General features: G+C 47.3%; 1 protein-coding gene across 1 annotated transcript in view; it reads right to left on the reverse strand.

Moving 5' to 3' along the window:
• Window positions 1-11,450: 11,450 nt before the first annotated feature.
• Window positions 11,451-25,910, reverse strand: part of MASP2 (MBL associated serine protease 2) — a 352,398-nt gene continuing 337,938 nt past the window's right edge. Inside the window, exon 11 of the mRNA XM_069241231.1 lies at window positions 11,451-15,523. Within this exon, the coding sequence (XP_069097332.1) occupies window positions 14,748-15,523 (776 nt within the window). The 3' untranslated portion in view covers window positions 11,451-14,747. The remainder of the gene's footprint in view (window positions 15,524-25,910) is intronic.

Below are 25,910 nucleotides of genomic sequence, written 5' to 3' on the forward strand. Positions count from 1 at the left end.
ATCGGGAAGGCTTCCGAAGTCTGCGCTCACCCTTTGCCACGGGGCCAAGGGCCCTTCTTCGGTGATGACCGGTGCCAGAGGATCCGGGGAGCCACTGGCTTGGCAGACAAGACACCCTTGATGGCTTCTTCTACTAGCTGATCTAGTCCTGGAAACCACACCTTGTTACGGAGGCGGGTCTTAGATTTGACAATGTCCTGGTGGGCTCCCTGGGCGAGGGACATGGCTCGGGCCGTCAAACTGGATGGTATTACCAGGTGGAACTGTCTCAGCAGGCAGCCATCTTCGCTTACTGAGAGCTCATGTTGTACATTGAACAAAGCGTGTAGACTGGCTTGAGCATCCTGCGTATGGAAGATGTCTGGGCGCTGGAGTGGTCGCCAGTCCCCTGACCAGGTGGCTGTTAAGGCAAGTTGTAGGCATTCGTCCTGGTTGGTAGCAGCTATTACTTCACTGAGTGGTATGGGCAATGGTCTGGCTCAGTCTACCACAAACCGCACGTACTCCTCCGTTTCTTGGGCCTCTGCCACTTCTTGAGGAGTGGCCAGGCAGGCATGGTGTGATAGAAAGTCTGGGGGATTCTTTGTGCCTGGCTGATATTCAATGGTAAAGTCAAATTCTTGGAGTTGCAAGATCCACTTCTCAATCCTGGGGAGAGGTTTTGAGGACGACCTCTTGAAGAGAGGCAGCAGTGGTTTGTGGTCAGTGACTACAGGGAATGGCTTGCCGTACAGATATAGGTGGAAATGGCGACACCCCCATTGGATGGCAATGGCCTCCCTCTCAATTTGGGAGTACCTCTGTTCCGTTGGCGTGAGAGTGTGGCTGGCAAAGGCGATGGGAGCCCATTCTCCGCAGTCTTGCTTCTGCGCTAGGACAGCTTCTAGGCCTGTGGGACTGGCATCGATGACCAGCTGTGACTCCCGTTGGGAGTCAAAGAATGCCAGTGTGGTCTCAGCGGAGAGTGCATCTTTGGTGGCTTGGAAAGTGTGTTCTTGTTCCTCATCCCACTCCCATTGGTGGTCAGCTTGTGTGAGCCGTCGCAGAGGGCCAGTGATGTCTGCCAGGTTCTTCATGAACCGGCCACAGTATGTGACCATGCCTAGGAAGCTTTGGACCCCCGAAACTGAAGTTGGAGCCGAGGCTTCTTGGATATCCCTGACTTTGAGTGGGTCCAGTCCGAAGCCGTGCTTGGAGAACAGGTATCCGAAGAAACAGATCTCTTCCTTCAGGAAATCGTATTTCTCTCAGTGGAGCATCAGCTCCTGCTTCTGTAGTCTCGCAAACACAGCCTGCAGCCTCTTCAGGTGTTCATCTAGGGTAGGGGCGTGAACAGGGTGTCTTCTCTCATGTTGAGGACTCCTGGAAGTCCTTGCCGAACTCCTTTTATGACGTGTTGGAAAACATCTGCGCACTGGAAATGCCGAAGTTGAGCCGCTTGTACCGCCAGAGGCTATTGTGGGTGGAGAAGGTAGTTATTGGTCGGGGTTCGGGGTGTAGCATGATTTGATGGTCCATTTTTGAGAACCAGCGGGATCCGGTTAGTTCGCTGAGAATGTCGTCTATGGTTGGAGTCAGGTGTCTTTCTCTTTTGATCGCCAGGTTCGGCATGCACATGCCCACGCAAATGCGGCCAGCGTCTGGCTGCTTGTTTCCGTGCCACCACGATCGGAGACACCCATGGTGTGGGGCCTGAGACCCATTCAATGATGCCCTCTTGCTCCAGGAGTTGGAGCTCGTGCTCTACTTTTGGGCAGAGGTGGAACGATACTCGCCGATGCCTGATGGTCGTGGGGGCGACTGAGTCGTCTATGTGGAGTCAGAGCGGGGCCCTTTCAGGCAGCCAATGCCTTCAAACAGGGAGCTGAACTCTTCCACCAGGTCTCGGAGTGCCTTAGCATGGATGCTGAATGTGAAGTGCACTAGGTCAAGGTCTTGGGCAGTCTGGCAGCCAAGCAGGAACCCGGCATCGTCCTTGGACACGTAGATCTTCGTGGTCTTGCTGGAGTCGTTGTGGGTGACCTCCGCTGTGAACACCCCAGCTATTTCTAGAGGTCGGGTGTTGCCTAATGTGAACACTTGCCCACCTGTGGGTCGGAGCGGCGGCAGCGGCTTGGGTAACGTCTAGTACACACCCATGGCCATCAGGTTTATGGAGGCGCCGGTGTCCACTAGTGCTGATATGGGGAATCCTTGGATGAGAATTTGGCATGTGGGTAGCCACCGATTCCCAACAGTGTGTACTACGTGGACTATGTGATGGTCGCCGTCCACGTCGCTGTCCGAGTCTGGATCTGGAGTGGTCGCAATCATTTTGATTGATTTTTTTGTTGTGGGAGTTGTAGTTTTGGGCATAGACCGGCAGACTTTTGCGAAGTGGTTGGCATTTCCGCATGCGCTGCATGTGTTGCCCCAGGCATGACAGGTGGTGGGGTGTGGTGCTGGACCACCACACCACTTACAGGGCTTGCCTTTCAACCTTCCTTTGTAGCCGTCGTCTCTTGCTCGCTCTATGTTCGTCGTTACCGCGTTGGCCGCTTCCGATTTTACCTCGACTGGTGGTGCTTGCTCCATGTGCGCCGCACGAGCTCGCGACAGTTCTTGGGACTGTCCGAGGGTGAGGATGTCTTTCATGGGCATGTTGGGTTGTTGTAGGATGCTCTCCTGGAGCTTTGATAACGAGCACCCTTGGATGAACTGTGCCCGGATTTCGTCCTCCTCGTCGGGTAGCGTACAAGTGCTGGCTAACTCCTTCAGCCTGGCATAAAAGACGTCAACTGACTCGTCCGCTCTCTGGCGAGCTTGGCGCACCAGAAATTGCTCGTAATCTGGGTTCGCTTAGGGCTCGAAATGTGCCATGATTACACCCTTCATGGTTTCATACGTGTGCGGCCTTGCCTATGTTACTGACTTGAAGACTTTATGGATGTCTTCCCCACCGATGTGAAGAAGGAGGGGGTCTCCGTTTTTCTGCCTGGACGTCCAGAGCCTCGAAGTAGGTTTTGAGGCGCTCCACCCAGACTTTTTACCTCGCGGCCTGGGTGGGAGGGGCGCTGGTGATGGTGAACTGCTCCAGAGGAGGTATATTGGCCATGGCGAGGACGTGGTGATGTGCCGTACACATGGTTTTGGGTCCTCGGTTACCTCCTATGTCACTGGCCTGAGGTTGTCTTCTCCTGCACCACCTCCTTGCAATTGAGTTGTGGAAACTCTCGTGGTGCAGCTCAGGAGGATCGTGGGGTTGGGAAGCTAAGGTGGCAGATGGGAAGCGTGCCTGGTGCAGCCCCAGATTCACCCTCCTATGCCCCAAACATTCCTCTGATAGGGTTGCCCTGCTTCCCAGTGTACTACACCACTAAGACAATGGCAAGCTGGACGTCACTCTCACTTTGCACTATAGGTGACCTATATGCTGAGGGCCTTCCCCTCCCCTTTGACGAACTGGTTGCAGACCACGATTTACCAGTGCGGTCTGGTCTCACCTGGTGCACTGTAGGTATTTCTCCCTTCTTCTTTCTATTTTTATTTTTTTGGGTTGCTGGTGGTGGTGGGCGTGGCAGTTTGCAGCAGAAACTCTCTTGTTTTTCGTTGATTTCGTGAGGATGGTAGGAAAGCCCTCTGGGGGATACCCGCGCTGAGGAGTGGGGTAGTAACAGTCCTCAGGGAACCTCCTCACCTTGCGATGTGTTGCCAGCAGCAGAGGGTGTGGTAGGGCGGAACGGCCCCCTGGAGAATATGCGCGCCGATGCGTGGCGTGCCGTCGGTGGCCATGGCTGGGAGGAGCAAACTGCAGGCAGGATGGTCGCGGCTGCGTGGCTGTGTGTGCAGCGTCTTCTTCAGGTTTCCGCTGTCGGAGGGGTCTTATCGGCAGTTGTCGGGACGGGCCTTGAGAGTTACCACGGCCGACTGGTGGTGGGTGGGGCGCGTCTCCGCACGCGTTGGGCCCGTAGGTTAAGGGCGCGGCACCGGGCTGGAGTGGTGCAGCGCACCGGATCGTAGGCGCTACCTAAAGGCGGTAGGCCCACCTTCGTCCCCAGAGAATGTCGTGTCCCTAGCATGCAGCGCAGTGAAGACACGACACACAGGTGTTGGGTGAGTAACTCTTATTGCTCGTCTCAAACCCAACTTAACTTTCCCACGTCCCCACCACTATTTATGCCTTCCCCGCGTCATTCCTGGTGCGCTCCACCTCGCTGCAGGGGGGAATACTCTATAACCCCTTCCGCTCAGGGGAAGTGGTCTTACCCACTTCCTGCCGCAACACTACAATATACACATTCAAATTGTGACAGATCTATTGCATGGTAAGCAATAGGGTCCAGTAACGAAGTTGATTGGGGCATATCGGTCCCTGGGTTGAATTAAAGGCCTGGAGAGAACCAGGAGGATGGAACTGACAGCACTAATAAGGGAAAGTGGTGTACCTCGTGTCCAAGTGCAGGTGTGGTTGAGGTGAGAGAATCAGTGCAGGATCATAATGTTGTTGTGAAGAGGGTAGGGTTGATGGGCAGCCACTGTGTTGGGGAGGGATAGGGACTGTGGGGGAGGGGGGACTCGGGGAACATTAGCAAAGAGTAGGTTAATGGAAGGATATGGTGTACGGTATTGTGGATCAGGGTGGCATTGTGTTGTCTCGTATATGTTGGTGAAAATGAAGAAGTATCATTGCCCAGTGATTGGAGATAGGGTGCTTACGGAGACCGCGCAGTTCCTAATCTCGAAATGCCTCTTCCACAGCTTCCCGTTTTAAGTAGGGCTTCTCACCAAGCCTCCATCAGCGGGGAGGTGGCAGAGCACCAATTAAGTGTCAAAGTGTGGATTGCCAGCTGGAGCGCTAGGGAAGCAAAATGGGTGCATACCTTGTGATTTGTCCTGCGCTTAAAGATGCCTAGTCCACTGGCTTACCATGTATTTAGATCAGTCAGTTCTGTCACTTCCCGTAGGGTTTTGAGAACTGTATGCCAGTCTTGCCGTAATGTGGGGGCAGGACCGTAATACATGTTGAAGGTCCGCATCTACGAGAGGGCATCTTGCACAGGTAATGCAGGCAGTTGGATTATAGCGGTTTAAATGGGCTGGGGTGAGGTACGCGCTATGTAAGAGGTAGAACTGGATATTCTTGAATCTGGAATTCAGGGAAGCTTGTTGTGAGTGCTCAAGAGCCGGTTCCCATTCCATATTTGTCAAGTTCCCTCCCCACTTCGGTTTCCCATTGCCGACCGAGTGGTATCAAAGAGTTCTTGAATGGCCCTATAAATCTAGGTGACAAGATGTCGGTGCCTACATTAGTGGCGGCCAGCAGTTTTAGGAGGGGGGGCGGGAAGCACACTCACACTCATTCTTTCACACACACACACACACGCATGCAAATCCATTAACAACACTCATCAACATTCAAACATGCACGCACGCACCAAACATTCATTTAAACAATCACACACACACTTACCTTCAGCCTTGGAGGTCTCAGGACGGTCGGGATTGCTGCCTTCCCTCACTGGCTGACCTTAGGTCAGCCAATAAGGGAAGGCAGCAGTCCCAACTTCGTCACAGAGTGGGATGGGGTCAGTGAGTCTGCTTACCTCATCCCTCTCTGTGACAAGGTGTCACTGATTGACATTCGCCCTGGGCTCTTCAGGGCTTAAACCTGAAGTGCCCATGTCGAAGTCAATGGGTGACACTTCCCTCATCACCCCAGGGAGGGCCTCAAGGCACCTTTGCTGAGCCGAGGAAGTCACGCCCACAGGAGCTGTGACCTCTTCAGCCCAGCAGAGTTCCGCTCAGGCAGTCAGGAGTCTGCAAATTGCGCATGTCTGCTCCTGGCTGCCTGACCTGAACATGAAGAGTGTCTGTCAGGCTGACCTTTGTTCAGCCTGACAGCCACTCTCCACGAGGGGCAAAAGGTGGAGGGGCGTGGCCCCTCCGCCCTAAAGGACTTGCTGCACTTGGCGTACACATAGTGAGCACTGTGCGTACGACTGAATGAGTAGGCCGCTCAGTGTTCACTGCATCCCACAGCGTGCGCGCTGCGTTCTGCAATTGCTGATATGAGAAATTGCCCAGCTGGTAAATCGTGGTCTGCAACCAGTTTGTCAAAGAGGAGGGGGAGGCCCTCAGCATATAGGTCACCCATAGTGCAAAGTGAGAGTGACGTCCAGCTTGCCATTGTCTTAATGGTGTAGTACCCTGGGAAGCAGGGAAACCCTATCAGAGGAGTGTTTGGGGCATAGGAGGATGAATCTGGGGCAAGGTGATGGATGTGAAGCATGCATGACCATGCTTTTGACACCTGGAGGTGCCAGGGAGAGGGGGGAGCACCCTAGGGAAAAGTAAGTTACGAAATGTAGCTGGCGAGATTGTGCCTAGGGTGCCAGTGGCCTGCATTCTATAAGAATAGGCTTGCAATCAAGGCGGCCCTCTAGCGGCAACTAACGGCCCTCTTTTTCAATCGTGACTCCTGTTTCTTGAAAGGGGACCTTGGGTCTCACTCAAAGCAATGCTCCCCGTGATACGCTGAAAATGTCGTGGCATGTAACGTTCCATGCCACCGTCTACGGAGGCGTGTGAGTTCCTCAGAGGTGGTGTGTGATTTCCTCAGAGATGGTGTGTGATTCTTGGAGTACCACGTTTGTCTTTTGGCATCTTACGTATGAGTAGACTGTATATCATTTCGTTGGTGTATCAATGCCGCGGACGTTAAGTGTAAGAAGCCTTATATTTTTTCTACATGTCACTGACATGTCTGGGTTTGGGGGTCTAGGATGGGGGAGGAGAGGCCAAAAGGAAGGAGCACAGTAGGTGCCGTCTGCGGTAGCAGTCGGGGTAAAGCGTAGCGCGAATGTAGCCGCTTACTACCACACAACAGAGTAAAAAAATCAAGCAATGGGAATAAACTCAGGTTAGCGTTTAAAGGGTAACCGAGGGAGCGCTCCACAGCTAGTGGAGTTCCCAAACAACTAGCTAACTGCATTCTCTACTAGTTTTCAGGGGTATGGCTCGTGGGAATATCCAGGCGTGCCCTTTGCGCCCTTGGAAGATCAGTGTATTCATTTTGGGCATGAGTTGTCTATAAGGTCCGGGGGGCTGGGAGAAGGGGCCATCATGCTGTGTTTTTTGTCTGGAGAGACTGGTGTGTAACTTATTGTGATCAGTTATGTAAGGAACACAGGGCTTTTACAATTTGAAAACTATAATAGCAGTTTTTGAAGTCATAAGCAGGCATGCCACTCCATCCTACCACATTCTACCATACTCTACACTACTCTATGCCAGTCCACTCTACTTCACTCTCACTTTCTTACACTCTGCGACACACCACACCAATCAATTTACGACAAGGTACTCCATTCTATGAGACTTTACTGCACTCTATGCTAAACTGCTCCACTCTACAGCACTGCATTCCACTTTACTGTACAACACACCACTCTATACTTTACTACACGCTACGCTATGCCGCTCCACTTGATTCCACTGTGCTCTACTTCACTGTATGACACTTTACCCCACTGTATGACACTCCACTCTATGCCGCTCCACTCTCTGACAATCTACTGCACTCTATGCAACTCCACTACACACTATGCCATTGTATGACACTCTACTCCACGCCCCTGCCCGCCTCTCTACAACACTCTACTCCATTCTGCTACTGTACAACACCCTAATCCACTGTCACACCCTACTCCACTCTACACCACTCTATGCAACTCCCTCTAAGCCACTCCACCCCACTTTACTCCACTCTGTCCTATGACACGCTACTCTACTCTATGCCTCTACTCCATTCTGTGCCACTCAACTCTCTAACACTCTGCCACTGCTCTTTACCATTCTCTGATACTGTGCTCTACGCCACTCCACTCTACAACACTCTACCCTGCTCTATGCCCCTCTGTTACACAGTATGACACTGCGAAATGCTGTCCACTCCTTTCTACGACACACCACTCCGCAGTATGACATGACACTCCATTCTACGACACTCCACTCCACTGTAGTCCACTGTGTGCCACTCCACTCTACTCCATTCTATGCCACTCCACGACACTGTACTTGATGACACTCCATTTGATGAGACTGCACTCAACAACACTCAACCCAATGGCACTCCACTATACAACCCTCCACTAAGCTCCACTCTTGACATTCCACTGTATTCTGTGACATGCCACTTCACTCTACAACACCCTACTCCATTGTATGACACTCCACTGTACTTTGTGACACACCACATCACTATACGCTGCTCTACTCTTGAAAACTCAAATGTATTCTTCTCTACTGGATGCCAGTCTACTCCACACTACCACACTCAATTGTTTGGCACTCTGCTCTACTCTACTGTACTACACTCCACAAAACTGCTCTACGACCCTATACCCACTGTACCTCACTTTCTGCCACTCCACTGTACAACACTCTACCCACTGTATGGTATTCTAGGGCACTGTATGAGATGACACTCCACGACATTCCACTCCCCTAAACCAGGTGATGGCATTCCACTGTAAGACACTCCACTCTGATACTCCACTGAACTACACTTCTCTGCACTCTGTCACTCCACAGTACTGTACGACACGCCATGCCACTCCACTCTACAGCACTCCACTCTACTGTAGTCCACTCTATGAAACTGTACGACACTCCACTGTAGGGCACTTCACTCTATTGTATGCCACTGTACTCAACTCTAGGCCCATCCACTCTATGGCGCTCTACTGTACTCTGCTACTCTACAACACTGTAATCCACTGTACAACAATCGATGCAACTCCCTCTATGCCACTACATACTAATTGTTTTTTTAAAAAGTATTTATTCATTTTTCTAGACAAAACAAAGTAGTGCAGTATTACAATCGGAAGAAATGTAGCATAATCCCTGTGGTAGGCCAAGAATAGGGGTTTCCCAGGTAAGGACAAGGAACAAAAAGAATAGATCAACACCAGGCATCCACAATTTTTCAGGCGCTACATGAGGGAACAGTGAAAATAGCTGGGCCATTCACAATTCTCAAATTGAACCACTAACATTAGAGGGAGCAGGAGAGTGTGGGTGCTGGGGAGCCCCCAGCTCATCTAACCCAATTCCAGTGTCAGCTATCACAACAGGGGCTGAGTCGTCTTTTTTAGGTGTGGCAGATCCTGGCTCATCTCCCAGGAATGTGTTGCAATCTCCCAACTCGTCCAGCATGTCACCCCAGTACTCAGGGTCTCTTTCAATGTTACCATCAGCGCAAACTCTCCAGAGCTGCCACTCATCCGCTGCCACCCATTCCAGGAAGTCAGACCTCCATTTAGACAGAGTTTGAAAGGTCGGGCTAGCCAGTGTATGGCTGTGTCGTTGTGCCAGTACTAGGCCCAGTTGAGCGAATCTGTATTGCATTTTGTGCCCCTTCTTGGGAAGAGGCTGCAGTCTCAGCAGGCAGGGTTGTAAGTACTACATTCACCTTTTTCACTCTGTGCACCTCCTGCAGCACCTCACCCCAAACAGTTTTTAACTGTGCACAGTGACATGCAACATGTTCAAAACTGCTGGGATTGTACCACAGCTAATGAAACCCGCCGGACATGTCGGGCAAGCTCTACGCAAACGCTGTGGCATCAAATATGCTCAATGGCGTAGGTAAAATTGTATCAACTTAAAGTGGACATTGCTGACTACATCTCACACCTGTGCAAGGGGTCTGTTCCACTCGCCATCTGTAAGCGGGGTCTCCGACTCCACATCTCAGAAGACAGGTTTCGGTGGAATATTCGTCCGCCTGTCATGCCTTAGCTGTGAGATAATACCTCTGAAGGAGCTGGGACCTAGAATCACCTGTAGTACTTGGGACTGCACTGGTTCCCCCGGGAATGATGTCCAAATCTCTGGGGCCATACAAGATTAACTGGCATTTTGTAGAAAGTCTGTCCGATCCATAGATCATAGACAATTGAGTGAGTTTCAACCTCCTCTACAGTCATAAAGGAAACTGTCTGCGATCTATGCCATATTACATTTCACCTCCTCTACAGTCATAAAGCTACCATTTAGAAATAGGTCCCCGCTTACTGGCAACCACCTGCATGCCATTTAGTAACATCCATAGTCTCGAATATACAAGAAGGGGAGGAGCCACTAAATTGGGAGTATCCTGGCATAGGGTGCCTGCTTTGGAACCTTTGTGACAGCTCTTACCCACGCTTGGGCTCCCTGAGTGATAACAAATGGAGTCCCGACATGAAACCCACTGCCGCTCATGAGAAGCCTGGGAAGCTCAGGATTTGCAGTGGAGCCAGTGAGCAATTTTTCCTCCCAGATGGGTCCATCGTCGCACCACTGCAGCTGACCTACAAGATAATACAATTGGAGATCCAGGAGACCAAGTCCACCATGGCTGAGATTCAATTTCAAGATCTCCAGGTTGGCCCTGCTCCTCGTACCCGTTCACACCAAGTTCACCAACAACTTTTCAATCTGCTGAAACAGCGTTGATGGCAACATACAGAACCAGTTTTGCATTAATTACAGGCAGCAGGGTAATAAGACCATTTTTCCTAAGGCTATTCTACCCATTGCCGAAAAAGGCAGCGTGATCTAAAACTGAACAGATGCCATAAGGCTTTTCCGGATCCTACTCATGTTCAGCTCTTATTGGAGGTGGCAGTCATGGGTTTTCTGCAGACCCAGATAGCGAAAATTCTGATTTTACCATGTCAAACCCACCATAGGAGGATCAGATTGATCTAAGTCAATCAGGGCTGCACAGGGTACAACACTGTTTTGTGACGATTAATGCAGGTCCCTAACACTGCCTTAAAGTCTGCCATCAGCTGCAGGAGAAGGGGCACTGAGTGTTCAGGGTCCCTTGCATAAATCAATGTATCATCAGCATACATGAACATGACGTGTGTCTTGTCTCCCATATGCATTTTACTTACCTGCAAATTACTTCCATTTTCGTTGTAAATGCATATGCTCTGTAAACATTTTCGTTGTAAAAATATTTGTGGTAAAAATGCATTTGTTGAAATGAACACGTTGTAAAGGCATTCTTGGTAATGCCATGCGTGGTTCCATCATACAACCGTTTTTCATCAATTCAATTAAGAAGTTCAGAATATTTTAGGGGAAGTTAATTTACCCAATTCATCTGTATCACAGTTCAAACCACAGCCTCAGTGCCCGCTAATGCATTTCAACGTTCTCACACAAGTATGATTTTGTCCTCACAACATCAAAGCAAATGCATTATCAAAAAATCTAACTCCTAATTCATCCAGAAAGGTGAAGCCTCCTGGGCTGAAAATTCCATGATCAAAAAGAAATTCTTTAAGACCCAAGCATTATAGAATTAAGGAAAAACAAACTTTTAGATTCAGTATTCAATAGGTGGCAAAAGATGAACACAAAAAAATCAAAAATGGTTTATTATGGTGCAAAGGAAACATTTATGTGCCTAGTGCTGAATTATGACAAGTTATTTGTGAAACCCATGATTTCCCTCTTGCTGGTCATTGTGGTATCACTAAGACTGAACAACTAAAACATATTTCAGAGTAGGTTTCATAGTTGAACTATCCCCTGATGATGGATTCGCTACTATTATGGCGGTGGTGGACTTATTCACAAAAGTGACTCACTTTACACCAGTCAAAGGCAATCATACAGTGACAGAAATTAGTGACTTGTTTCTATAAAATATTGTTTGCATCCACGGAATAACCCAAGTAATGATTTCAGATTGAGGATCTCTGTTTATCTCATGCTTATGGGAGACATTGCAAGACGGTAGGATCAGAAATTTGACTCTCATCTGCATATCATGGCTAAAGTGAAGAAGCAAATTAAGATCTGAATCCGTATAAACTCCTTCCACTGTATAAGAAACAGGACCCTTGCCAAAAATTATAACTGATAAGTAGCTTCTGAGGTGACTTAAGAGCTAGGTCCTTTTTCTCAGATTTGATCTGCGTAGGCTGTAATGGAAATCACCCAGTTAATCGGAGAGCAAGTCCTCTGTGTCATTTTGGCTACATTCATGTTGGCTCTTATGGTCTATGGGACTTTTTGAGAGACACTGTTAAATTTTCTTACCCAAGTGTAGGAGGAGTATGTTATTTGTCAGAACATATCATGACTATTGAGACAGAAATGTCTCTGACTTGGATTCCTGTTTCCCACTTTAGAATTCAGACAGTCCATTATTGAATATGTGACTATAAAATCAAATCTCTTTCTCATCTTCCCTGAAGTTTTCCTATTCTTTTCCTGTTTAAATGCCAGTCTGGTGGTAGGATGTAATACAACATAGCTGTGTTCCTTCGCTTATTATCATACTCCCTCCACATGCCGATCCTTCCTCTTCAATGTTGGGTCTTCCATTCCCAGATTCCTGATTCTTGGTTGTCTCCAACCCTTTGAAGACTTCATCAGTCAGGAGGTCCTAATGCTTTGGCTGCTCTTTCCTCCTGAGACTGTGGCAGCTTCTTGAGGGCATTTGCCTAACACATATATCAGTGCATGGTGACATCATGGCTTCCAGGAACAGTTAGTTGCTCTTACCTCAGACAGCAGAAGATCCAGATCTGGAGTCAGGGTAAGTATCCAGAAATGAACAATGACTTTGTCATTTTTAATAAGTTGTTAAAAAAATCAGTAGAACATTTTCATTAATTTAGTATGACCTTAGGTTCCCATTTTTCGCCAATTCCCACCTGGCCTTGGGGTCTGCTCATTAATTTAAGTGTGGTTAAGAATGTAAAAGGAAGTGAGATGAGGATGAAGGGCTTCTTCCTGTTGAAAGCCAAAGAATAAACATTGGGTGCAGCTATTTTTAAGTTTCATCTTGATACACCTCCCATCTTATGGAAAGTGTTACCTCTGATTTTAATTCATTTGCCAGTGCATAATTTATTCAGATACATTGTTTTTCTAACAAATTGTTTGAACACATTGATTTCCTCTTTATTTAATTTAACTATTGGCCATTGCTAAACATGACCTTCATCGAATCTTGATTAGATAGCTTAAGTTTAAAAGGAAAGTGTGACCCTGTACTTATTTAAAAGTTAACTCAGGGCCATGAGCTAATCTGTAGGTGTTTGGGAGCTGCTGGTAGCTCACGATCTACTAGTTGGAGACACCTGCCCTCAATGATCTGTGATTAAAAGGCATACATGCATGCATGTCCTATATGTTGATAATAAAACCCTTGTATAAGTGGTGGTAAACTGGTAGTTGCCTTATTATCTATGTCAAGCTTCATTGCTTGTATAACTAACTTGTGTAATGTGTGTAGAGTATTTGTTACCAGACAAGTTTCATCCTATGTATATCCAAATCATGTAATGTATGTAGAGGCTGTTCTTAGTGCTGCACCCAGAGTCCTATGGTATTATGGCAATGCTGAAAGCAAAAAATATTTTTAGTGAGTTGGAATTGCCCTTCTTGATGAATGTTCTGCAGAAGGTTTGATGAGTGTTTTGCAGAAAGTTGGGTTAGAGTGGGTGATTATATATTGGCAAATTAGGTTAATGTACAGACACCCACACCTTGTTATATGCACTGTTGGACATGGGTATCTATTTTAACCATGACTTTTTAAAATAGCCATTGTACCAAAAGCATGTGTAATTAGTGGAAACTCTCACATGCGGATTGCACTCTAAATTCACAAGATAATAGCAACAGACGCCCACGATTAGATAATGTACTTCGGAAAACGAGAAGTCAGCATGATTTCTTTTCTGTCACATCTGTAACTGTGAGGATGTGCAGTGACGCTGGATAGAAATCGTAACAAGACTTTATGAAACAGCCAAGAACTGAGGTAATTTGGGACATTGTCCCTTAATTTTAAAACAACTTTAGTAAAAACGTTGAGCTTCTTTTTGTTTTTGTCAGGGTATTTGATTAAGGCAAGTCTGCTGCCTAAAATATCATCGTTTTTAAGCACAGTTCATGTTGCACTTGTATGCAACAAAACCAGACATCTCATCTTCCTATAAAGACATTGTGTGTTCAGCAGCTATAAAACAACGCTTCTTAGTATAGGTCACATGGATCTGTCTTCTGGATTAGCTATGAAAATGTTAATTTCGCCATAGCTGAGTCAAAGGTTTGCAATATTTCTCATGAATAGCGAGTTTCTGACTGCTGCAAAATGTAAGGAATTTAAGTTTGGAGACAGGACGACACTGGCGTGGTCCACTGTTTTGGACGTAAAACCTCTCTTAAAGAGGAATTCACTTACTTGCTTAGGTCGCCTCATTATCACACACACACTTGATTAAACTATTGAGCCCAGGAAAAAGTCTGATGCATTATAATGGTGTATGCTTCTTTCACTTCATGGAGTGTAGCTGTTTCGCTGGTCAGAGATAAAGCAATTTGAACTAAGAAATATCCGACATTCGGCAGTGTTTTAACCTGAAAGGTGGCAAAAGCTCAGTACTCAATAGTAATAGTGTGTTCCTACATAGGAACCTACACATGAAGATATTGGCAACAGCAGCTTTTGACAAAATGTAATATTTAGTAACTCCAGGCATAATTGTGTTTTTTCTTTGCATCTTTACTAAAATTGTTTACAAAGCATGTGTTGGTTGGTGTAAAATTGCAGTTGGAATGTAATGAATAAAGGTAGGCAGCAGAAGTAAAAAACGTATGATGAGTATATACCCACCAACTTATCCTGTTAGTATGTGTTGTGTGAAGGAACATCAATACAATTACTCAGGTATATGTTGGGACATCTGTCAATTTTTTTCAATGATGTTCTGAATCCAGGAAATGTAATTAGCTATTTTGGTATAAGCACCATACTGTTTAGCAACACCACACTCTAAACCCCAAGAAACAATGCCTCCCACATACCACTTTTTGGATGGAACGTCCAGAAAAACTAATGGTCCACCACTGTCTCCTTGGCATGAATCCTTTCCACCACCCTCGGACCCAGCACATATCATATTATCAGTCACTATGTATGCTTTCCCGTTTGATGCTTTCTTGCTTGCATAGGTAGCCTTACAGGTGTTGTGATCCATCACGTCTACCTCCACAAACTTCAGCTTTCTTGCCAAAACACCTCTCTCTGTATATCCCCAGCCAGCTACAGCACCGGTGTCACCGGTCGTCACCTGGAAACGGTTTTCTTTGCCTGGTAGGCAAATGGGCAGCACATTTGACTTGATTTGAATCTTTGTCTTCAATTTGATGAGAGCAATGTCATTATTATAATTGAAGTTATCATTCAGAAAACCTTCATGTATAAAGACTTTTTCAGGCTGGGCTTCCACGTAATCTTTGGACAATAACCTCAAAAGGCCCATCTTGAGTGTCATGTCTGAAATATCCGAAATGTCACTTACAACATGAGCTGCTGTTAGGACCCAGCCATCACGCAGAAGTGCCCCGCCTGACACCGCCCCGCCCCTGAATAATATCAGAACTTGCCAGGGAAAGTCCCCAAGACTCGCATCCTGACCGCCATATATGCGCTTTGTTGCCTTGATGGTCTTCTGTCCACATTCTAGGGAAAGAAATAGAAAATTAAGTCGTTGTTCTGTTCAGTTAATAGGACACGCAAAAGGCAGAGTCTGTCAGACATACATTTCTAAGTGCTAAGTAATATTTTAAACAATGGGAGTGTCTTAATCTGAAGCAGGATGTTGGAGGCTTCATCAGAAACTGCTTTGTGCCACTTCACGTGAAGTTTCACATCTTTGCTGACAACAGTGAACATAATTTGCCTGTCATTGGATCCATAGCACTGGTATCCCTTCAGATCAAACATTTGGCAGTACAGGGATATAGGCAAAATTGTATGAGACAAAAACTCAAAAAGAGGTCCTTCTCCTTGCTTTAAATAAAGGGAAAAATGTCTAAACACAGGCATAAAAAGGTTATGATCCAACATAACCAGTGGCAATACTTGATATAGTTCCGCATGCAATAACTTGGACACAAAAACAAATTGCATTAAGGCTAACTCAAAATTCAAATTATACTCTGAATGGCAATAAAGGAATTCTTTTTTAGTTTGATTTTTATTAAGAGAGGTGCTCTTAATTAATGTAATCAGCGCAAAAATATAAATGGAAAATACTCTAAAAACAAGCAGTCTGCCGCAATAATGATGGCCCTCCTTCATACTGACTAGGACTGCTGACACAAGGCATGTGTTGGCCGAAGTTTCATGCAGGCATCAAGAAAGGCCTGTATGGGGAACGTGTCAAACAGGCACCAAGGCACATCTACGGTGGACGTTTCAAGCAGGCACCAAGACATATCATTTTCATATGCCTGCAAGAAGCTTTGTTTGGAGTGCTGTCATCCCTCGAATTAGTCTTAATAATTGGATATCTGATAACAGCCCTCCCATAATGGATGTTATGTATGACCGACCTCAAGTGCCTCTAGCAAAGGATATATATGTCTCTAAGAAGTGTATTTCAGCAGAGGGTATGTGCTTGTATGCATTGTAAACTGTTCCATAAGGTCCTATGTTGTACCTCACTGATAAGGCCCAACAAAACGAAACATTCCTGGGGTTGCTTATGTTCTCTTTGAGAAGGGAGGTGCTTAGACCTTCCAACTAATCTGATCCTTTTGGGGGCAACCAAGGCTGATTTGCATTTACTTGGTCATCTTCTTTAATCGCAAAGGCAACGGAAAAAGCAATGGCTTTGAATGGACCCAGCGTAATAACCAGTGGCTCAAACATTTCCATCCATTATTTTTGCTGTCTCTGTGCAGTCCCCTACAGCACAGAACGAGGCGTTTAAGTGACCCCCATTAAACATGGATTATACTCATAAGTAACGCCTTCTGACGCCTATTACCAGTTCCACTCTGTTTGCATATCAAAATATGGTCTACAGAAATCCTAAAGCCTTTAGCCCGCTGCCGAGGGCTACACTGGTTTTTAAAGGCTCTGAACCGGAGTTATAGGCCTGAGCCCCAGGTTCGGGCCTATAACGAGGAAGAGGGTCTTTAACAAGTGGTATAGCCCAATGCAAAATGGCTAAAAAGCTATTAGAACATTCCACCCACTAAGGGTAGAATGTTCAAAATAAAGAAAGAAACAGAAAGATAAACAATGGAATGTTGAAACATAAGGCTTATACCAGAGGCACTGCATAGTCTTCAGTTGAGCTCCCAACATTCAAATGTTCTAAAGTCTTATATTGTGCCATTTGTTGTAGTTTTTCTGCTATTAACTTAAATGGAGTAATATTTTTTCTGACAATACTTTGCTGCTACAGCTTCCCTTCTATCAGATTAACATACATCTTTTAGTCAGATGCCTACAACAGAGGTTATATCTTTCACAGATATGCTGTGCTTTATTTAACCCAGTTGGGATCATTAATCTGTAAACTGCCTCTTCGTCCATAGTATGCATATATGTTAGCTGCCTAAAAAAGAACAGAGTATATGGCTATAAATTGCCTAACTCAGCAGAGGTCTATAATCTAAGTAGTTACGTCTAGCAGATGTCTACTACTTGAAAGCAGACTCCTTGGAAGATCTGCCAAGTCTCTTTCCACTCGCAGTTGAGGATTAGGCCAGTAAAATGTCTTTTTACTATGGATTTTACTACTGAAATCACAGATCCTACAAGAATTTGTTGGCAATTACATTCAACAGGACATCCTCAATGTCACATAAGTGTTAGGGACATGCAAGTAGGGGAGGAGGTGGAAGGTACAGTAATGATCATTGGTTGTAGTGTGGATGGACATATCCGTGTTAGCCAGAGAATAATGATGACCGGAGAAGATCACAGACAACATGGGTTGACAGCGTTGGAAATGTAAAAGCAAGTGGAAGACAGGGCCAGCATAGAGCTTATAGTAGAAGCGATGGTTGTTACTGGGAGAAATTGGCAAATTCAGCAGAGTGGGAGAAGATTCCACATGCAATAGCAGTTTACTTCAGTTGATTGGAATGAGTCCAAGAGGAATACTGGGCATGGATACCGGGGCCTTGGCATTGAGAACAAGCCTCCATTGCATGACTGTGAAAGGTAGACATCATGTTAGCAGAGGTTTTGAGCAGGTGAGAGGGCCTGTTGTGGAAAAGGTCAAAATAAATTACTGTACCCTAAAAGACAGTGGGTCTACTGAGGTATCATGACAGGTATCAGAAAACACGATTAGATTCGTTTTTTTAGAGTGACCTCTCAGCCATTACATTTTATAACTTAGAAATATTCATATAATGCTGCAAAACGCTGACATTAAACCTCTTTTCAGTGTTGACCTGTCATGTAAATTTATCCCACGCATCATTTCTACTCTTAACTCTGCTGCTTTCATGGACTCTCGCTCCATGCCGGGCAAGGCAGTCTTATGCATTGTGCTATGTTAGAACGTTCTCCCCGCAAAAACGTATGAGATATTTTACTTCTAATAAATACATCTTCCAATATTGGATCCTGAAAACCACACCATTTAAAATACCAATTGGCTCTCACTGCTGGTTACTCGAACTGTACTCGATCTATTAAAATGTAGACAAACCGGGTTTGGTGATCAAGCAGTGTCTCAAACTTAGCATGCTTTTTAGGTTGTACACAAAATGAAACAAGCGGAAGATTTATATCTGTAAGTGGGCCCCAGCCTTTCCGCCCCCCCCCCCTCCCCCCCGCCGCCTGATACAGCCAGCTGTGTTCTGCAGAGAGTCTTATCCTGATGTCCTCGAACAATTTTTAAACACATTGTTTTAAATACCGTTTGCCTGTAATTTATTTTTAATGTGGGTGTTGTGTGAGAGTTTATTACAGGCATTCTGCAGAGAAATGTTGTTTGTTTCATGCAACATCCATAAATAATCTTTTTGGAGCAAAAGAGGACCTCATATATGTGAAATTGGGAGGGTTTCACAGACATTATTTGCAGTAGTAGTAGTGAGCTACTGCTGTTACAATATTGGAAAGACACATCATTATCCCTGAGTAATAGACGTAAACACATTTAGGATTTGGAGTCTGCCTGTGCACTGTCGGTGACCTGGCCAAAGAAGGCATGAAAGAGGTTAAACTGGATAATAAATTCAAAGTTGTTCTGATTAAGGAGCACCCAAAATCCGTTTGGCCCAGGGCCTCCAAAATCCCTCCCTATCTGGTATTTAGTTAGCGAACATTCCGGACAAAATAATATATATTTTAATGATACTGTTTGTGAGGAGGTTCAGTCAAATAAGAATTCCGTGACTACAAGTTTCTAATTGTACGACAAATTAATAATTAGTATCACCAGTCAATTAGCATAGATTTATTGCACTTAGCTGGTATATAAGCTCTGTGAATTAAGCAGTGGGCAGTGATATTTGTATAGAGTATAGATCACAAATCTAATTTCTGGCAAGGCCTACTGGGTCTTTCATGCTTCTGAGGTCAATGAACTGAATATCCTTAAATGTTACATATATGAGCAACAGAGTCACAGTATCGAGTTACATAAAAACATAGAGCTTCTTCATAAAAATAAAGAATTACAATCAGAATGTCGTGCTTTCTGTACCAAATTCCTTAAACATTGACTAGTCTGTCACTATGGTGGAGGTAAAGGGCCAGATGTAGCAAAGGTTTGCGACTCGCAAACGGGCAGAATCGCAATTTGCGACAGTGCAAAATCGGAAATGGGATGCAAAAAGCCCATTTCCGACTCGCAAAAAGCGATGGGACCCGTTTGCGAGTCGCATCCGTTGCGACCCGCAAATACCAAGTCGCAATTTGCGAGTCGCAAACCTTATGCAATTGCAACTCGCAAATTGCGACTAGTCGCAAAAAGGCCATTTTGCATGTCCCATTTACCACTAACTCAGAGCAGGTGGTAACCATTACCAAAGTATAAAAGGAGACCCAGAAGGCATCTGGGTTACACAAGATGGCGGAGATATAACTGATAGCAGTGAGAAGTAGAGTCCACGCAGCCCAGCAGAGGAGGAGGAGGGGCCACAGACAGGAGAAGATATATAGAACAAGGCAGACTCTTTTTCAGCAAACTGAGGATGAGATCTATGACAAATACCGCCTTAGCAGCGCAGCCATCCTAGAATTAATAGATTTACTCAAACCACAGCTAGAGCACCAAACTCTGCGTGGCTGCGCCATCCCTACGCATGTGCAAGTGCTATGCTCACTGCACCTCTTGGCCTCAGGGAGCTATCAGGGGGTCATTGCTGTGGCAGGTGGGGTATCCCAAAGTGCAGTGTCAAGGTTCCTCAGGGCCTTCCTAGATGCCTTAGTCACGCACATGTCCCACTTCATATACTTACCAAGGAATGAGGCAGAAATGAACAGCACCAAGCTGGACTTTTACCGCATTGCCCACTTTCCCCATGTCATAGGGTGTGTAGATGGGACACACATTCAAATATGCCCCCCTGCTAATCTAGAACACATTTTCCGCAACAGAAAGTGTACCCACTCACTCAATATTCAGATTGTTTGTGACGCCCATTATGTCATCACTGACATTGTAGCTAAGTTTCCAGGCAGTACCCATGACTCATACATTTTTAGGCATAGTGGGATACATCAACGCCTGGAACGTGGGGAATTCGGAGACGGTTACCTCCTAGGTAGAGCCACAGACACTTGCAGACATACACACAGGTCACTGTGCACGACAATCTGGACTTCCTAACAGTGTACTTTTGTGCCCAACAGGCGACAGTGCATATGCTCTCAGGCCTTGGATCATGACTCCGTTTTTAACACCCAGCAATGATTCAGAGAGGCAATACAACAGTGCACATAAGAGGACCAGGAACCTCATTGAGCGCACCTTCGGACTCCTGAAGGCAAGATTCAGATGCCTCCACCGCAGTGGAGGTGCCCTCCAATACACCCCCATTACTGCATTTAAAATTGTGGTCGCATGCGCCATCCTCCACAACATAGCCACCCGACGTGGGCTACCTCTCACCCCTGCAGACCCAGATCCTGATAATGAAGAGCAAGAACAACCACATCGCCATCATGGGGATAGGAGTTTGGCAAATCAAGGCAGACTGAGACGGGAACACATTGCAACACAATATTTTGGACGGTACGTGTCAACTCCAACCATACTCACCTATTAACCAAAAACTCCATTTGTTAAGTGGCAAAAAAATAACTGTTTTATTAGTGTATTAAATAAACTATTCACAAGTGAAGATTGTCCATGGGCAGTAAAATGCCAACCAGGCATGTGGCACATTAACGTCATGTGCCACATTTAATGGTCCAGGGTGATCTCGAAGACCTTCTGCCCCTCCTGCCAGCCTGGCTGGTCCCTGCTGCTTCCGTGGTGCTCTGCCTGCCACTCCTGAGCACCCTGCTGTCAGTGACAGAGACACTGCTCACTGTTGAGCCCTCCTCACTGTCCTGGGGTGTTTCCCCTGTGGCCCTCGACATTTCCCATGTCTCCATCAGTTCGATAATGTGGGTGAGACGTCCCAGGCCCCTTGCCACATCCCCAGCGAAATGGCCCATCTCCACTTGCAGCCCAACTGTCGTCCTCGACAGGCCTGTGGTATTCATGGCGAGCCTGCCGATGGACGTGGCCATCCTGTCCAGTCTGTGCATGATCTGCCGATCCCTGCGCCGCCCACCCTCTGCCTGGGCCAGTAGTCCTCCCGCCAGTTCCCTCATGGCAAGGGCAAGGTCCCCAGTGTTACTGCAGATCATGTCCATCCGTGTGTTGAGGTGCTGCATGCTGGCATGGTTGTTGCACACAAAGCGGTGCAGCACACCACTAATTCTGCCCAAAATTCTGTTCTGCAGGCGCTGACCACGCAGCAGATGTGCCTCACTGGTGGTTGGAGGAAGTAGCCCGGATGCAGACTGCAGCCCAGATGGTATTGACCTGCGACGCCTGCGCAGCGGTGGCTGCCCTGTGCTTCCACCTGTCTCCTCCCTGCCTGTTGCTGGGGCAGCCTCTTGCGGAATTGTTGCAGCAGGTGTGGCTACTACAGGGATGCTGCTGACCGTGCAGGTGGGGGTGCTGGGGGGTCCTGTGGTGTCCTCATGGGCCTGGGTGCTTGGAGTGTTGGTGTTGTCTTGCTGGAGACCTGTGGGACATGGGGAACAGACTGTCAGTGTCTACTATCTATTGCACACTTCCTAATAAACATTTGCCTATGAACTGCCTACTTGACTACATTTCCCATAATGCATCATTCTGGCATTTGCTACCCTGAAATGGAGCTATTTTGGTTGTGCATGCCCCTGAGTACATGGTGGGTGGGGGTATGGCATTGATAGGGGTACAGGCATATCACATGGTACTCACCGGTTGATGAGCCGGGCTCTTAGGTGTCCAGGTCCCCAAATCCAGACACTGCCCACTGCTCCAAGGTTTCTTCCACCCTTTCTTCCAGGGGTGTGGGTGGTGGCACAGACGATGGTTCCCCTCCTGTGCCTCTCATCTCCCGGAGCCTTTCAGCCACCCTCTCCTTGGTCCGGGAGCAGAGGTCATACCACCTCTTCTTGATGTCGTCGATGGTCCTATGGCTCACCCCCAGGGAATTGATCTTGTCCTGGATGTCCTGCCACAGTTGTTTTTTTGTGGCCTCAGGAACATTGTGGGCTGCTCTCCCAAACAAGTCATCATAGTGCTGACAGCATTCCTCTGTCAGCACCTCCAGCTCCCTCTCAGAAAATTTGAGCTTCCTCTTTCTTGGGGTTCCCTCCATGGCAGCTGCTGTTTGTCCTGTGTGAAATTCAGCAGTTATAAAAGGGTGTGGTCCTCCCTCCTCCCAGGTGTATTTGTAAACTTCCTGGCTGTGATGTCATCATCATGTGTGTAAGGAAATGCCTCCTTGGCATGGTTACCCCCTGACTTTTTGCCTTTGCTGATGCTATGTTTTGAATTGAAAGTGTGCTGAGGCCTGCTAACCAGGCCCCAGCACCAGTGTTCTTTCCCTAACCTGTACATTTGATTCCACAATTGGCACACCCTGGCATCCAGATAAGTCCCTTGTAAGTGGTACCCCTGGTACCAAGGGCCCTGATGCCAAGGAAGGTCTCTAAGGGCTGCAGCATATCTTATGCCACCCTGGAGACCCCTCACTCAGCACAGACACCCTGCTTGCCAGCTTGTGTGTGCTGGTGAGAACAAAACGAGTAAGTCAACATGGCACTCCCCTCAGGGTGCCATGCCAGCCTCTCACTGCCTATGCAGGTATAGATAAGTCACCCCTCTAGCAGGCCTTACAGCCCTAAGGCAGGGTGCACTATACCATAGGTGATGGCACCAGTGCATGAGCACTGTGCCCCTACAGTGTCTAAGCAATACCTTAGACATTGTAAGAGCAGGGTAGCCATAAGAGTATATGGTCTGGGAGTCTGTTTTACACGAACTCCACAGCACCATAATGGCTACACTGAAAACTGGGAAGTTTGGTATCAAACTTCTCAGCACAATAAATGCACACTGATACCAGTGTACATTTTATTGTAAAATACACCCCAGAGGGCACCTTAGAGGTGCCCCCTGAAACCTTAACCAACTATCTGTGTAGGCTGACTGGTTCCAGCAGCCTGCCACACTAGAGACATGTTGCTGGCCCCATGGGGAGAGTGCCTTTGTCACTCTGAGGCCAGTAACAAAGCCTGCACTGGGTGGAGATGCTAACACCTCCCCCAGGCAGGAGCTGTCACACCTGGCGGTGAGCCTCAAAGGCTCACCCCTTTGTGCCAGCACCGCAGGACACTCCAGCTAGTGGAGTTGCCCGCCCCCTCCAGCCCCGGCCCCCACTTTTGGCGGCAAGGCCGGAGAAAATAATGAGAAAAACAAGGAGGAGTCACTGGCCAGTCAGGACAGCCCCTAAGGTGTCCTGAGCTGAAGTGACTCCAACTTTAGAAATCCTCCATCTTGCAGATGGAGGATTCCCCCAATAGGATTAGGGATGTGACCCCCTCCCCTTGGGAGGAGGCACAAAGAGGGTGTACTCACCCTCAGGGCTAGTAGCCATTGGCACACCCTTAAATTTAGTATTTAAGGGCTCCCCTGAACCTAAGAATTTAGATTCCTGCAACTTACCGAAGAAGAAGACTGCTGAGCTGAAAACCCCTGCAGAAGAAGAAAGAAGACACCAACTGCTTTGGCCCCAGTCCTACCGGCCTGTCTCCTGCCTTCTAAAGAACCCTGCTCCAGCGACGCTTTCTCCAGGACCAGCGACCTCTGAATCCTCAGAGGACTGCCCTGCTTCCAAGAGACCAAGAAACTCCCGAGGACAGCGGCACTGCTCCAAAAGAACTGCGACTTTGTTTCAAGGAGCAGATTTAAAGACCCCTGGAACTCCCCGCAAGAAGCGTGAGACTTGCAACACTGCACCCGGCGACCCCGACTCGACTGGTGGAGAACCAACACCTCAGGGAGGACCATCCGGCGACTCCGAGTCCGTGAGTAACCAAAGTTGTCCTCCCTGAGCCCCCACAGCGACGCCTGCCGAGGGAATCCCGAGGCTCCCCCTGACCGCGACTGCCTGAACTCCATTTCCCGACGGCTGGAAAAGTCCCTGCACCCGCAGCCCCCAGCACCTAAAGGAACGGAACTCCTGTGCAGGAGTGACCCCCAGGAAGCCCTCTCCCTTGCCCAGGTGGTGGCTTCCCCCGAGGAGCCCCCCCCTTGCCTGCCTGCAACGCTGAAGAGATCCCTTGATCTCTCATTGATTTCCATTGAAAACCCGACGCTTGTTTCTACACTGCACCCGGCCGCCCCAGTGCCGCTGAGGGTGTACTTTTTGTGTGGACTTGTGTCCCCCCCGGTGCCCTACAAAACCCCCCTGGTCTGCCCTCCGAAGACGCGGGTACTTACCTGCTGGCAGACCGGAACCGGGGCACCCCCTTCTCTCCATTGAAGCCTATGCGTTTTGGGCACCTCTTTGACCTCTGCACCTGACCGGCCCTGAGCTGCTGGTGTGGTAACTTTGGGGTTGCTCTGAACCCCCAACGGTGGGCTACCTTGGACCCAAACCTGAGACTTGTAAGTGATTTACTTACCTGACAAAACTAACAAAAACTTACCTCCCCCAGGAACTGTGAAAATTGCAGTGTGTCCACTTTTAAAACAGCTTATTGTGTTTTATGTAAAAAGTATACATGCTAACGTAATGATTCAAAGTCCCTAAAGTACTTACCTGCAATACCTTTCAAATGAGATATTACATGTAGAATTTGAACCTGTGGTTCTTAAAATAAACTAAGAAAAGATATTTTTCTATAACAAAACCTATTGGCTGGATTTGTCTCTGAGTGTGTGTTCCTCATTTATTGCCTGTGTCTATGTACAACAAATGCTTAACACTACTCCTTTGATAAGCCTACTGCTCGACCACACTACCACAAAATAGAGCATTAGTATTATCTCTTTTTGCCACTATCTTACCTCTAAGGGGAACCCTTGGACTCTGTGCATACTATTCCTTCCTTTGAAATAGTGCATACAGAGCCAACTTCCTACAATGTGCCAGGAAGTGTTTCTAGAGTGTTCTGGTGTGGTTTCTGGAGTGTTCTGCTGCACCTGTAAGCAATTTTCAAGGTAATCGCAATTTGCAACACCTACTTGCTAATTGCGAGTTCGTTTTTTGCACACTCGCAAAAAGCGACCTCGCAATCTGCGGACTCGCACACTGCGTTGCGAGTCCGGGTGCGAGTCGCTATTTCGGAACGTTTTTTTTCCTTGCATTACAAATTGCGACTCGCATTTTGCGAGTCGCATAAACTCGCAAAATGTGAGTCGCAATTTTTTGTTTTGCTACATCTGGCCCAAAGTCCTTTGCCACCCTGATTCATGGAGTACTGACCGTCAAACTTAAATTCTAGCACTTAATGAGGATAAAAGCTCTGCCTAGTGACAAAGTGCGATCTCATTCGGCACTGCTGGCATGATGGTCGACGACACAAATGCTTAGTGTGT

Source organism: Pleurodeles waltl, chromosome 6, assembly GCF_031143425.1.
Source record: "Pleurodeles waltl isolate 20211129_DDA chromosome 6, aPleWal1.hap1.20221129, whole genome shotgun sequence".
NCBI classification, from domain to species: domain Eukaryota; kingdom Metazoa; phylum Chordata; class Amphibia; order Caudata; family Salamandridae; genus Pleurodeles; species Pleurodeles waltl.